Source organism: Doryrhamphus excisus, linkage group LG5, assembly GCF_037039965.1.
Source record: "Doryrhamphus excisus strain RoL-2023G ecotype Guam linkage group LG5, RoL_Dexc_Guam_v1.1, whole genome shotgun sequence".
NCBI lineage: Eukaryota > Metazoa > Chordata > Actinopteri > Syngnathiformes > Syngnathidae > Doryrhamphus > Doryrhamphus excisus.
The window spans coordinates 15,552,361-15,567,555 of record NC_136361.1 but is presented as its reverse complement, the minus strand read 5'-3'; the positions used below and the strand labels follow the sequence as shown (position 1 = coordinate 15,567,555).

At 42.5% G+C, this 15,195-nt stretch overlaps 1 protein-coding gene across 1 annotated transcript in view; it reads right to left on the bottom strand.

Moving 5' to 3' along the window:
• The window catches only part of atp1a3b (ATPase Na+/K+ transporting subunit alpha 3b), a 32,328-nt gene extending 25,601 nt beyond the window's left edge, over positions 1-6,727 (bottom strand). The window contains exon 1 of the mRNA XM_058052737.2: positions 6,636-6,727. Within this exon, the coding sequence (XP_057908720.2) occupies positions 6,636-6,722 (87 nt within the window). The 5' untranslated portion in view covers positions 6,723-6,727. The remainder of the gene's footprint in view (positions 1-6,635) is intronic.
• Positions 6,728-15,195: the final 8,468 nt, after the last annotated feature.

The window sequence follows — 15,195 nt, the reverse complement described above, 5'->3', positions numbered from 1 at the left end:
GTCGAGTCGAGGTCCCCCCCACCCCCCACCGGCTTCTTCTCTCACCATCGCCATCGTCCTTTCGTTTTCGGACAATCTCGTTACGCTTCTTGGGTTCGCTTCAGGTGGGCGTTAAAAGTTACTAATAGTCTCGTCTTATTATTACTTACCCCCATGTTGGCGCAGTCACTCTTCTCCTCCACTCAGGTGATGCTTGAGAGGTGTAGACGACCCCCCAACTCGCTTTCTTGTGGTGGTAGGGGGATGTCAAACAACAGAAAAAAGGGAGGGAAAATAAAATGGTAGGCTAGCTTTAAGGACGCGAGGAGTGCGTCACTGAAAGTTTCACAGATGAAAGCGTCTGTGACTGACTAAAATAACAAGCCTATTCCCGACGACTTCCTCAACCCCCGGTGTTATTTCTTTAAATAAACGTCACGGTGCAAAAGAGGAGCATCACGCTGTGATGGATCCCTCGCCCGAAAAGACCGGAGTAAAATATCTAACTAGCCGCACTACCCCCCCTCCTGGCCGCAGTACTCCTCGCCTCCGCACTACGCTTAGGAAAGAAGCGCCGCCTCGAAGGGAATGGCTTAGCCGGCTTGTCAGTTTCCATACGCCCTGCCCACAACCACCGGCTCCGCCAATAGGAAACGCTCTTTCTTCCACGCTCGCCCAATTAACCAACCGTGATGTGGTGCGTCTTTTCGGTGACTTGGGATATCTGACCAATGAGTGTCACCCTCGTGTTACCGGGAACCAATGAGAGAATGAGAACGACCCCTCCCGGTTTACTGCAGAATTCCGTGGCTCGCCCCCTAGGGTACCTGAGGCTTTTGTAGAAAAGGTTAGATTCCATTTGTTTTTTGTGTTGCTCTCCGTGTGAAAAGACATTATGGTCTGTGTGTGTGTGTGTGTGTAATAAAGGTGCCTTGTAATGGTTACATCTCTGCACTTAAAGCAGCAGACTCCATACAGAGTCAGCACTTTTTTTTATAGCTGCAGATGTGGAATTGTGACAGGGTTGCACGTTCAGCAGGGATACACTATGATGACACAGATGTCATTTCTATGTAACAGTGCCAAAAGAGTCAGCAGACGGTGACAAGTAGATGCAGCATCCTTTTTTGTTTTTGTTTTTTTGCTGGGTTGTCGACTGCAGACATGCAGGACCCACACTGCACTGCACTGCTAATTTGCAAGGGAAATACAGATCCTGCCGTCTCTGGAGATGCCCATGCAAAGCAGCGCAGAACATGTTACTCTGCTTTTTTATGGCTTTGTCACCGGCCTTGCTGCTAATAAAGTTGTGTTCACTCAAAATGGCTGCCATTGCTACCCTATCATAACCTCTTCCGTCCCTTTTCAAATAAAGTAACGCACCCTAAGCTAAAAAAGCAGGCAGAGATAGGTGGGGTGGAGGAACCCTCGCCCCAATTCTTGGTCGCCACGGCAACAGAAGTCAGATGACCTTGTCTGAGACTGCTGAGTCAGACATTGAAAGATGGGTGAAGTCAGGAGGGAGAGAAGGAATATGGCGGCTGTGCTCATGTGGTGCTGCTGTGTCACATGCATTTACAAGAAAGTGATGTGCACACACACACACACACACACACACACATGCCGAGACGAATAAAGGCCGAGGAGCCTTTTTGGTAAGTCTATGATGTGAGGCATGAGTCAAGGCTGCAGATGAGTGCTGAATGTCATGAGGTCTCAGTGTCATGCACCACTTGGGAGGCCTAAGGCGAGACACAGGGCAAGTGCTATATTTATAAAAAAATATATACTATTGGATGACATCCGATGTAACACGTGTAATACGGATTGTGAAACATACCCTAATTACCAGAAAAGTCAATGCTGTCCTCGCCTTCATCCGGGGAACTAAAATCACTTAAATTGGTCGGAACCAAACAGTTACACTATTCCTTCAGCACACATACCGGCAGTCTCTCTCCTTGGGTTGTTGCTACTAGTGTCACCCCCGCCCCAAGATAAATCAGCCCCCAAGCCTGTGCAGTCCTCTCCAGCAAGCAGCTGTCCATTTCCCCAAAACTCACCAGCGACAATGAACTTCCCGACACCCTTCACGCTGCCAAAATACAACAACAGACCCATTCAGTTCTCCATACAGCAGACCCATACACTTCTTACATTCTCCATGGTGAGTAGTGATGTGCTGATCGATACTGAAATATCAATACCGGAGTTACCAGATCTTTAGGCTCTAAAATCAATTTTAAAAAATCCAAAATATACTTGATACTTCTAACACGAACACAGCGGTAAATACATTATTCAGACCTTGTTATGCAGTTGTTTAAAATAACTTAATTAGTCTGATGTCTTCTATTTTTCATTCCATGAGCTATACTATGATTTGAGATGTACTATTTATTAAATTTACCTGACAAGTTAGGTGTATTTGCACAAAATATATGTATCAGATCGCGATCACTAATACCAGCCTGAAATTTACTCAGCATTGAATTGGAAAATAAATAACTGGGATCGCACATCACAAGCATAAAATGACTGCTCAGAAGCAAACAAGATGTTGCAGAGAGCAGAACGTGACCACAAATTAGTTGCATTACAGTATAAGCCCGCAGAAAAAGGAGAGGAATGAAGATTAGCCGTAGCAAGATGGAGTAAATGTGTGTGAATGAGAGGGACCCAAGTAGAAGAGTGAGGTTACAGGGAGAAGAGATACAGAGGGTGGTGAATTTTAAAAGTCAACAGTTCAGAACAATGGCGATTGTGAAAAGGAGGTGAAGAAGTGTGTGCAGGCAGGATGTAGAACCGGAGGTAGCAGAGATGAGGGTGCTGAGGTTCTCATTGGGAGTGACCAGGATGGATAAGATCAGGAAGGAGTATATCAGAGGTACATTACATGTTAGAGGCCTTGGAGATAAAGTCAGAGAGGCCAGACTGAGATGGTTCGGACATGTCCAGAGGAGGTTTTAGATGTAGTGAAGGAGGACATAAGGGTAGTTGGTGTGAGAGAGAAGAAGAAGACTGTACAAGCCACAGGGTTCAAAGTGTGAGGAAAAAAATGGAAAAAATTATGGTCGTTAATTGCGCACAGCAAAAGAATACAAGTTGGCACCTCCACTTCTATTCACAGACTCAGTCACACACCACAGAAATGGTACAGTCCTGTCAACTGTCAATGAGAAGCCTGCTAACATACAAACAGTATTTATCATACAGTGAGCCTTGCATGGCTAAACATGTAAAAGGTTTAATGTCATTCTGCCAATGCTGCCATCCTTTTCAAAACAGACCAGAACCAACATGTCAAAAATCAGCATGTCACAACTCGTGTCAGCATACTTCTCACTCAAATTGGGTGTATGCAGCGCCAAGATTACTTTGTATGCTGTTGTGGGAGTCATCTGTGCGTGTGTGAAGGTGATCCTAGCTAAGCCGGTTTTATAAATGTCTGACATAATCTGTGTTCCACTCATAGGGTCCAGAGAGGGGGCAGAAGCAGGAGAAAGTGGAGGGAGAGGGAGGTAAGAGGGAAAAGAGGTGGTGGAAGATGACAAAATGAGGAATGAGATCACCGGGGATGGATGATGGAGAGGCAGATGAGGTTAAGGAGGATCACAGAAATGAGGCGTGAGAATGGCTGAAAGCAAGGATAGGGGATGAGGAATGAGGATGACGGAGATGAAGGAGGGAAGGCGTCAGGTGGGTGGTGATGGAAAATTCCTTTGGGTTTTTTGAGCATGGAACCACATGACAGTTAAGGGGGGGGGTTTACTTACAAAGGATAAGATTGCACAGGATATGACTACACTTATAGTCACCATGAGTCACCATCAGCCCAATGCAATCCAGATTTGACATTTAGGATCTTGCATTCTTTCATTTGCTATTGTGCTCTTTTCACAGTGCAATTTATCACCATGGACCTCTCTCTTGACACACAAAAAATAAGGGCGCTGGAATTAAAATGCCTGAATCCGCATCTAAGCTTCCAGTACAAAAGATGTATCAAAAATGTTGCCCTTTCTAAGATAACCAGAATTTCCTGGGCGTAGACAATCACAATGTATCCTATCGGGATGTCGGCATCTCCTGTTTCATTAATGAAGTCATCTTAAATTAAACTGTTAATCTTTAATCCATGTGTAAAATACCATATCTTCATCACAATTAAAGAAAATGATACCACTTTTGTTCCACGATGAGATCTCAAGTACTGTCACGACAACACAAAATAAAAGACAAACACAAAAATACCTCAGCGGTGCCCAAACTTTTAGTTTCCACCCCACCCTCGGCCATCTCTGTGTGGAATTTACTGCGGTTATCTCCCACCAAAAACATGCTAGGTTAATTGGCGACTTCAAATTGTCTATAGGTATGAATGTGAGTGTGAATGGTGGTTTGTCTATATGTGCCCTGTGATTGGCTGGCGACCAGTCCAGGGTGTACCCCGCCTCTTGCCCGAAGACAGCTGGGACAGGCTCCAGCACTCCCCTCGTGAGGATAAGCGGTCAAAATTAATGAATGAATGAACATTATTAGAGCCCTCTAGACATGAAATAACACCCCTATAGTCACTTATTACCCAATATAGTAGATATAATCAAAGAAATAAGCCATGTAAGACAAATATAACTTGTACTTGTGTATGTTGTACAAGAAGTGACTTTTTCAAGTTATGACAGACGACCCATTTATCATGTCCTAAATATATCGACCAGGGTTCAATTTCACCCTCGGCCATCTCCGTGTGGAGTTTGCACGTTCTCCCCGTGCATACATGGGTTTTCTCCGGGTACTCCGGTTTCCTCCCACATTCCAAAAACATGCTAGGTTAATTGGCGACTCCAAATTGTCCATAGGTATGAATGTGAGTGTGAATGGTTGTTTGTCTTTATGTGCCCTGTGATTGGCTGGCGACCAGTCCAGGGTGTACCCCGCCTCTCGCCCAAAGACAGCTGGGATAGGCTCCAGCACCCCTCACGACCCTCGTGAGGATAAGCAGTAAAAAATGAATGAATGAATAAAAGTATAGTCTCTCACTTTATTGAGGAATGGAGGAGTCAGCTGATGTTCCTTTTGAGGTTGCTGATTGGTCAATATGTCCCTGAGAGCTGGAAAATGTTATTTCATTTAGATGTAAGTGTGGCCTTCTCAATAGTCCACCTCTATCTTTGTTGTTTCAATGCCCTCAATGTCCTCCACAGGATATCAGATGCAAAAAAACGTAATCGCCCACCCTTCATAATGGTACGGCCCAACTGGCTGTCATGCTCCATGAACCAGAAAGTCACTAACAAACAGATGGACGTTTTCTTTCAAATAATCCAGCCTTGGCATATATTCAATGTGACTTCAACGGCAGGAAATTACTAAAACTTACATTTTTAACACAGTACTGTATATCATTGCAATCCACAACAATGTTATTTGTTATATAATGTTTCTATCATTCCAAAGGTACAATTTTTTATATGGTTATTGTATTGGATTAGATTAGTATCTGTAGGAGCCTATTTGGTGTTCATCTGGTTCCCTCTCTCCTCGGTAGCTGTTCTTTCAGCACCACCAATCAATGCAGCGGATATTCATTCATTCATTTTCTACCGCTTGTCCTCACAAGGGTTGTAGGGGGTGCTGGAGCCTATCCCAGCTGTCATTCGGGCGAGAGGCGGGGTACACCCTGGACTGGTCGCCAGCCAATCACAGGGCACATATAGACAAACAACCATTCACACTCACATTCATACCTATGGACAATTTGGAGTCGCCAATTAACCTAGCATGTTTTTGGAATGTGGGAGGAAACCGGAGTACCCGGAGAAAACCCATGTATGCACGGGGAGAACATGCAAACTCCACACAGAGATGGCCGAGGGTGGAATTGAACCCTGGTCTATATATTTAGAACATGATAAATGGGTAATCTATGTCATAACTTGAAAAAGACACTTCCTGTACAACATACACAAGTACAAGTCGTATTTGTCTTACATGGCTTCTTTTCTTTGATTATATCTACTATATTGGGTAATAAGTGACTATAGGGGTGTTATTTCATGTCTAGAGGGCTCTAATAATGTTCATTCATTCATTTTCTACCGCTTATCCTCACGAGGGGAGTGCTGGAGCCTCTCCCAGCTGTCTTCGCCAAGACACGGCAGGTACACCCTGGACTGGTCGCCAGCCAATCACAGGGCACATATAGACAAACCACCATTCACACTCACATTCATACCTATGGACAATTTGGAGTCGACAATTATTTTATTTTCCTAACCTCAACATGTTGTCATTGCTCCATTCACGCCTCAGCTACTCAGCTAGAAAAGGTCACATCCATGCCAACATACGCAAACAAACGACTGCTGTAAATATAGAAATTTTGTCAAAGCATGCACCCCTGCCTTTGTTGCCTGTGCTATTATTTTTCTGACAAATACAACCCATGGTGGCGGTGTTCCTAAACCCCATAAGTGACATCAAATTTCTAACACCGCTCTACAAAACACTCATTGTACTGACAGTATTGACAATGTGCAACAATCAGCATAAGGTTGCACATGTAGCCATTAAAGCTGCTTTCACAGATGTGCCAATACCCAAAATGCCGTGGGCAGAATCACAGATGTCAGCCTATTTAACTTTGCACTCACTACAATCCGGACGCTTCTTTTCCCCTCTTTAGTCCTGAGGCCAAATTTCAGACGTGGGCTCATCGGAGCACAGCAAATGTTTGCCATTTTGCCTGCGACCATCTCAGATGGTCCAGAGTCTCAAGAGGCTGGCAGCATTTCAAAGTGGTGTTAGTGTATTGTGACTTTGTGGCTTTGGCTTTTTAAAATGCAGCGTCAAAGCATGCTTGCAAAGAACAAACTGTTCTGTCTTTGTGCTAAGAACAACTGAAATGAATCGACATCATAGTGTTATAAATGTACTAGTTTTGTCTTGGAGTTCTTCCATGGTTCTGTTTATTTGATGCTGTCTCCAAAATGAAAACAGTATTTAATAAAATCTTAATGAGTCATTATAGGGAAAGCATGTGTGTGTTGATTCTCAGTTTACTCTTTAAGCACTCACATTAGATGCTCATTAGGAATTCATGAATGCTAACTGCACTCCTACCTGCTAATCAGATTATGTATATCCTATTAACAGCTAGAATTACTAATTTCTACTGTTTTTTTTTTATTTTTACAACAGATATAAAATAAGTAATACATTACTAAGGGGCCATCCATAATTTTCAACATTTTCAGTACAAAGAGTACTCTTTTGAGCAACCCCCCGCCCCCCCCAAAAAAAAGAGTACAATCCCAAATGAAAAATGTTGATAGGTCCATGACCAACTGACCCAATACAGCCAGGAAATTCGAACATATCCAATCCAATAGTGTTCTCTGGCTGTATTTTGGGACTCTGGTCAATCAGTCACTGCCCATCAACATTGTATTGAACACGAACAAGATAAAAAATTATATGAAATGCCTTTTTTGTACAGTAAACCTCGGATATATCGGACTCGGATATATCGGAAATTCACTCACAACGGACAGATAAAAAAGAACCAATTTTTCTGTGATGCATTTCCAATAAAAATTCATTGCATATATCAGATTTTTTATAACGGATTTCGCCTATTTTGGACAAAATCTCCAGTCCCGTTCCAATTTCCCTGGCATATATCGGATGGCCGCATCGTGGCCTTTGAGCCATCTTTGATCCATGTTCACAGCCAAAGCTGAAGATTATAACATCTTTGTATGAATTACAGACATGTACATGAGCATGTACAACGAAATAAAAAAAAATTCTCAAATCTGTAGAAATGCCTTCTTGTTGCTATTAGCGAGGTTTAGAAACCAAGCGATAAACGTAAGTGCAAACGATAATGACGTCACATGCTATTGAAATGTATGGGAACTTGCCGACTTGTCAATAGCCTGTGACGTCATTATCGTTTGCGTTTACGTTTATCGTTTAATAGCAAAAAGAAGGCATTTCTACAGATTTGAGATTTTTTTTTTATTTCGTTGTACATGCTCATGTACATGTCTGTAATTCATACAAAGATGTTATAATCTTCAGCTTTGGCTGTGAACATGGATCAAAGAAAGTTCCCCCATGGCATTGCGCGTCCGTGTAATGAATGTGGTGGACATTTTCCGGTATACGCACATAACGGATTTCGCTTATATCGGACAAAACCAGTGGGAACAATTGTATCCGATATATCCGAGGTTTACTGTATTTTTCTTTCAAAAAAATACAAAGGTATTACAAATTTGGTCTTTTTGTATTGTTATTTCTATCAAATGATACATGTAGAAAGGTCCTGATGCAACAACTGTTTTCCACAGGATTTTTTAAACAAGGGAATACTTCTTGTATACACACATGATTACTCAAGGAGCAGAAGAGTTGCCTCTGGTTTCCAAAAGCCTGAGGAGATAAAATCTTCTTTGAAATGATGGACACAACCCTTGAACTCAACTCAATGTGAACGAAGTATGCAATAAAGATGCCACAACTGTTTTGAAAAGGCTTAACAATCACACCTATAGTCTAGTCAGTGTATCACAGGAAGTAAAAATCACATTGATTGTTACTGCACTGTCCATAAAGTCAAATTCACCACCACAGTCATTCAGAAAATGGCAATCCCAACCAGGCCCATGCCCAAATATAGAAAATAAACACAAAGCTGGCGAATAGATTCAGGATGGTCGGTTTAGTTTTGATCTTCTCCATTTTCGCAACGGCACTTCGGAACAAATCCGCCCTGCTCGATTCCTTCGATTTGGAACCTTTCCAAGCCGCCTGGCCAGCCGCGACAGCATCCTTCCGCTTTCTTTCCGAACGCACAAAGCAGTAAACATTGATGTATTGTTTGTATGCATTGCTCGGTGAGCGATGAATGGCAGTAATTCTCTTTTTGATGAACGAAAATAGGTAATCGAAATCACCGGGGTCGGCCATTGTCTGATTGTTGTGTTGGAATGCGAAGCACGCAGAGCTACGTGGAGTATCGCGTGGACTGGTACGCTCTCGCGCTAGCATACGACGGACCAGTCTATTCGCGCTAAAATTTGACTGCGTCCCGCGGTTCGAACATACAGACATCGACATTTTCTGGTTTTCAAAAAAGCGTACGTTGATGTCTTAACCCCCTCCCCCCCTCGTACAGTTTGTACGCTCGTGAAAATGTTGAAAATTAAGGATGGCGCTTAAGTTTAGTGGGGTCACATTTCATTTTTTTTTACAAAATAGTAATGATACTTTTTTGTATGAAAAACACTTCCATAAAGTTTTAGTAACAGGTACATTCATAATGTGTAATACTTGCAGTATTTGCAACCGAGGTCTAAAAAAGGTTTTTTAAGGTGGACTGGCTGTCTGAGTATGTGGGAACAGAAGAACAAGAGTTGAATATGGGTGATTTTTTCTATTTTGAATGATGAAGGGTTTCTTCTAAGTGAGTTTTCTGAGTGAAAAGTGTGGAATTTAGTGGCTTAACGGTGCATTGATGAACATTAAAAAACCAACCATGTAAGCACCACACGACGGTCAAAAAACAAAACAAAAACAAGCAGCCAAAGGGCAACCGACAGATGCTCATAACCAAACGGAATTGATTCATTTAGCCAAAAGTAAACATTCATTCATTCATTTCCACTTATCCTCATGAGGGTTATGGGCGTGCTGGAGCCTATCCCAGCTGTCTTCGGGCAAGAGGCGGGGTACACCCTGGACTGGTCGCTAGCTAATCACAGGGCACATATAGACAAACAACCATTCACACTCACATTCATACCTATGGACAATTTGGAGTCGCCAATTAACCTAGCATGTTTTTGGAATGTGGGAGGAAACCGGAGTACCCGGAGAAAACCCACGCATGCACGGGGAGAACGTGCAAACTCCACACAGAGATGGCCGAGGGTGGAATCGAACTCGAGTCTCCTGGCTGTGTGGCCTGCGCGCTAACCACTTTCCACTGTGCAGCCCCCAAAAGTAAACATATACAGAAAATGTGGCATCACTTTCAAGTCCATTTCCAGCATGAACTAGTGCCAGAACAGTGGTTCATTGGTTCTATGGATCATTATTTTATACTAAAAGCTAAGCATTTTATGAAGCTTTTTTTTTCTATAGAACACTAAACCACTGTATCTCTCTAATAGCTCTCCTCTCTCTGTTGCCAGAATGTCTGAGCTTTTCGGTGGGAGTTGGATTTGGGACAAAAACGTGTCCACTTATCAAAGTCATTCATGTTTAATGCACCGCTCTCCTCTTGCTGTGTAAATGAGGTTACTAGGATGAGGGCAAAATAGCTTTTAACTATTATTACGCAGCGGATTAGCATTGATGCACTTTGGAAGAACCTATTAGGGCAACATTTTCAGAAATACTTTTCTTTTAATCCTCTAGTCTTTTACCAGGTGTTACATGTGGTTACATTCGGGGGTTACTGTGAAGTGGGTGGCCGGTCATCTATTTACCAGAGCTGATCTGAAGCTATTTGGTTTATGCTTTTCAAGTCTGCTGAGCTTGTAGTGTGTCATGCCCACTTATCACAAAGGGAAAGGTTTGCCTGGACAGATGCTAGATGCAGTCTGTAAGCTTGGGTCAAGTGTTTTATTTTCCTGTTTCTAGCATGTGTATGTGCTGGAAAGAATGTTTAGTCACTGTGATAAGTGTGCTGCCGTGCAGAGTGCAGCAAACTGATTTAAGAGGCGGTCAAGTCTGCCTTGTCGCATGTTTTGTCAGCATCTTCTAACAGTGAACTGCTGTGTGTGGCTGCTTGAGGAGTGATGGGAGTGCAGACGGCCTTGCAGCAGTGTTGGAGTCAGGCCATGTGCACAGCGTAAGGAACCGGCCCTTTAATACCTGTCATCCAATCACGCAGGGGATGCTGGGAGTAGGCTGTCCTTGGGAGTGACCTTGCAGGGAGGAGGAGGAGGAGGAGGTTGGTGGTGGTTGGGGCCTAGGGATGGTGAGGGTGCATGGATAAGAAAAAAAAAGCGCTCTAATTGACACAAAGTAAAACGTCAGTTATAGCAGATTGGTGGTTAGATCCACACGGGAGACACATGAATGAGAGCGAGAGAGAGTTGCGGACATTAAGAGGATTTAAAGTTCAGCCACATGGCTCGGCTTCACCGCACCTCGCTGTCTGTTCCCTCTGTGGTCGTTATGGACGTCATCACCGACAAGATTAAACCACGCGCCGGCTTCTATCATTGCATAAGGAATTCTCTGAAACAAGGATAAGAATAGTTTTGAAAGTGGGCAATAATATGTAACCGACATGATTAGTGTAATAAGGAAGAAAAGAAAAACAGCAAAGGAACCTTGGAAATGTCTTTAAAGCTATTAAAGCACAATGTGGTTTTCATTTGGGGCTGATAACGTTTTCCACTCTGGTCCTGTAGGTGGCAGTAATGTGCACTACTCGGGTTGTCACAGTTGACAACACACTATATGGGGTCTATATGAACCAAAGATTTTAATATTATTTTTAAGAAAAGTACAATGAAAAATATGTCATAAAGTCACAAAACAATACAGGTACAATTTGAAATATTTATTGTCTACCAAATTTTAGCGAGCAGGCCACACAACTTGGAGACCCGAGTTCGATTCCACACTCTGTGTGGAGTTTGCATGTTCTCCCCCCATGCGTGGGTTTTCTCCGGGTACTCCGGTTTCCTCCCACATTCCAAAAACATGCTAGGTTAATTGGCGACTCCAAATTGTCCATAGGTATGAATGTGAGTGTGAATGGTTGTTTGTCTATATGTGCCCTGTGATTGGCTGGCGACCAGTCCAGGGTGTACCCCGCCTCTCGCCTGAAGACAGCTGGGATAGGCTCCAGCACCGCCCGTGACCCTCGTGAGAATAAGCGATCGAAAATGAATGAATATTGGACACGGGGCTGTACAGCGGACAAGTGGTTAGCACGCAGGCCTCACAGACCCGAGTTCAATTCCACCCTCTGCCTTGTCTATGTAGAGTTTCCATGTTCTCCCTGTGCGTGTGTGAGTTTTCCTTCCACATTCCAAAAACATGCTACGTTAATTGCCGACTCCAAATTGTCCATAGGTATGAATGTGAGTGTGAATGGTTGTTTGTCTATATGTGCCCTGTGATTGACTGGTGACCAGTACAGGGTGTACCCCGCCTCTTGCCTGAAAACAGCTGGGATAGACTCCAGCACCCCTGCGACCCTTGTGAGGATAACCTATAAATGTTCTAATAATACATCACAGGGCTGTCTTAGAATAGTTGAGTAGAAAATGAATGAATGAATGAATGATTCGACTATCTTGCCTTTGAATCAAGGAGCAAGAAGTAAGTCCAAATTAGACTCCAGTATCGTATGCTTTGACAGAAGTCATATACAGCGAGTGTGTTTTGATTTGAAAAATCTCAAGTAATGTTGATCAAATGGAGAACTACTAAAGCTTCTACTTGGACATTTAACAGTGGCAGCTGCATGAAAACAAAGAAGTGATGCTGGGAACACCAAGTGAAAGCAGCATTGCAAGGATTGTAGTGTGCATAAAACACTTGATGCGTGGTTCCAATCTTGCCTGACGCACCGGAACGTCCATCTTAAGTGCATAATCATACACAGTAGCGATGCCATAGCTCACAGTCTGATAGTCTCAACGAGAAATATCGTCACATTTTAATCTTGAAAAATCTTGTGACACCGCTATGTAGTACAATTAATTACTATGACCTTTTTTGACGTTCCACTGACAAATACAGGTACTATGAGGTGCTAGTTCTAGTAAATAGGCTCCAAGTATGTACGATAAAGCCACAGTCATAAAAGAATTATGTGTGAAATAAAGCGAGCACAATCACAGACCAGCAACAGAGCACTAATGACGCATTCACTCGCAGAATGCCAAGTAAGGCTCTTCTGGGGCTCTTCTATGCATGGAGGTGTCAGCAAAAAAAAATTATTAAATAAACCCGACCAGATGCTTTGCCTAGTATGTGGCCTCATTCTGTTACAGCATGTTCAATTTGCATCCGCGCAGTTGCTAACTTGTAAAAGATTTCTAATTAATAATTATAGTCCTAAAGATACAAAATTGCATGAAAAAATGTCATTTTACAAGAATAAATGTGTAAGAAAAAAAAAAGTAGGGCTGGTAAATATAATGCGGGATGTGGGTGGAATAAATTAAAACAGACCAAGGAAATCCAGCTGCAATAGGTGCAGATTCTAGAAGATGTAGAAATTTACATTTCTAAATTTAAGCATATCAGGGGTCTATATCAGGGGTCTCAAACTCAATTTACCTGGGGGCCACTGGTGCTAGGTTCTAGGTGAAGCCGGGCCGCATCAGGTTTAAAAAAACAAAAAAACAAAATTGCATTTATTAAAAACGGAAAAAAATCAATAAAAAATCTTCAGTGCTTTTGCTTCTGCTATACCCTACACCTTTTCAGTTCTTTGGTTCCGGTTTTCCTCAAGAAAATCTGATAAAACATTCCACTGTTCTCAAATATCTTAATTTTTATTTTTCTATACACAAAATAAGATGAAAAAATAAATAAACAAATTAAGAATAAAGAAAATCAATCAATCAATTAGTAATAAGTAAAATAATAATAAAACAGCAAATAAGAAAAACATAAGAAACCACATACAGTTGGTAGAGAAATTATTTTTTTCAGATTCAAATGAACAGTATTAACAGTTATTTAACCTTTAACATGAACATTAATTAAACTTAATAATTTTACCCAATTAGCAAGTTAGCATCGTACTCAGTTCCATCTGGGAGCAGCGTCGTAACTTTAACAACATATTTGATAAGATGCTTTATCTTGACGTGTATTTTCCGTTTTATTCCAAATTATTTCCTGCATTTATTTGTACCCAGCGTCATAAGCCTTTAGCTTCATTGCTAATCCAAAGCAAAACAGGGCAGGGTAACAGGGTAGGGTAACAGTATGGGCGTGGGGCAAAATCACGTCAATTGTGTCCGGTGTGCACACAGCTTTAAGCTGTCATTTCAACATTAAACTTTTGTATTAAGGTGGGGGCCTCAAACTAGCATCTCGCGGGCCAAATGCGGCCCGTGGGCCGCGAGTTTGAGACCCCTGGTCTATATGCAAATATTGTACAAAACAACAACAGTGCCAACATTTTGAGATGCATTTTTAGTTGGAACCATAGTTAAATGTCAAAATTGAGCATTCTTCGACCACTTCCTGTTTTTGTATCAACCCAAATTAATTGCAAACAAGCGTAGAAAGAAGGCAGTGATTCATGGCTTGAGAAAGGTGCTGAAAAGGTTACGGGATGAGAAACGCTGCAGTCCCCAATGGATCGGTGTGTTGCAATGGTAACCTGGTGCAATGCTAGCTAGGCAACCACAGCAATGTTTTCATTATGGCTGCAACCAGTCACCTATTCAGACATGGCGTCTACTGTACCGCAAAGGCACAGTAAGAGTCAACCTTGTCTTCTTCTCACTTACGGCCGTCTCCATACAACACTGATGCTAACGGGACAACATTTATCCTTCGACAGATATGGAGGGAGGGTGCTGTTGCCCTGTCAAGGCCACACAAGTCAAACAACCCTGGGGAGTGAAGGTCACCGTAGCAACTACAAGCTCTCCTTCCCTCCCATCCCCCATCTTCATTTCACTCCTCAGTACATTACTCATCTGTCACATGACACACACACACACACACACACAGACACATACTGTATAATATAAAAGGAATTACATACACTCACAGGCCACTACATTCATACCTATGGACAATTTGGAGTCGCTAGTTAACTAGTTTTTGGAATGTGGGAAGAAACCGGAGTACCTGGGGAAAACTCACGCACCGGGAAAACATGCAATTCTCCAAGCGGAGAATCGAACTCAGGTCTTCCCGATCTCCTGACTGTGTGGCCTACATGCTAACCACCCGTCAACCGTGCAGCCAGGCTCAATTATGACATAATTGTACTACAGTACAAGTCTTACAAGGAACAGCTACAATAGTAAGCTTTGTTTTTTTGTTGCAGGTGAGTTACCAGAAATTAAAATGTGCTGGACCATCATAGGTCATCATCATCTTGTGTCCTCGATGTTGCTTCCTTCCCTTCTAGCTCCTCCTCCCTAAAGGATGGGCTGTGTCTAATTTAAGCTGTACCGCTTCACTTTGCTCTAAATAATGGTTTTCCCA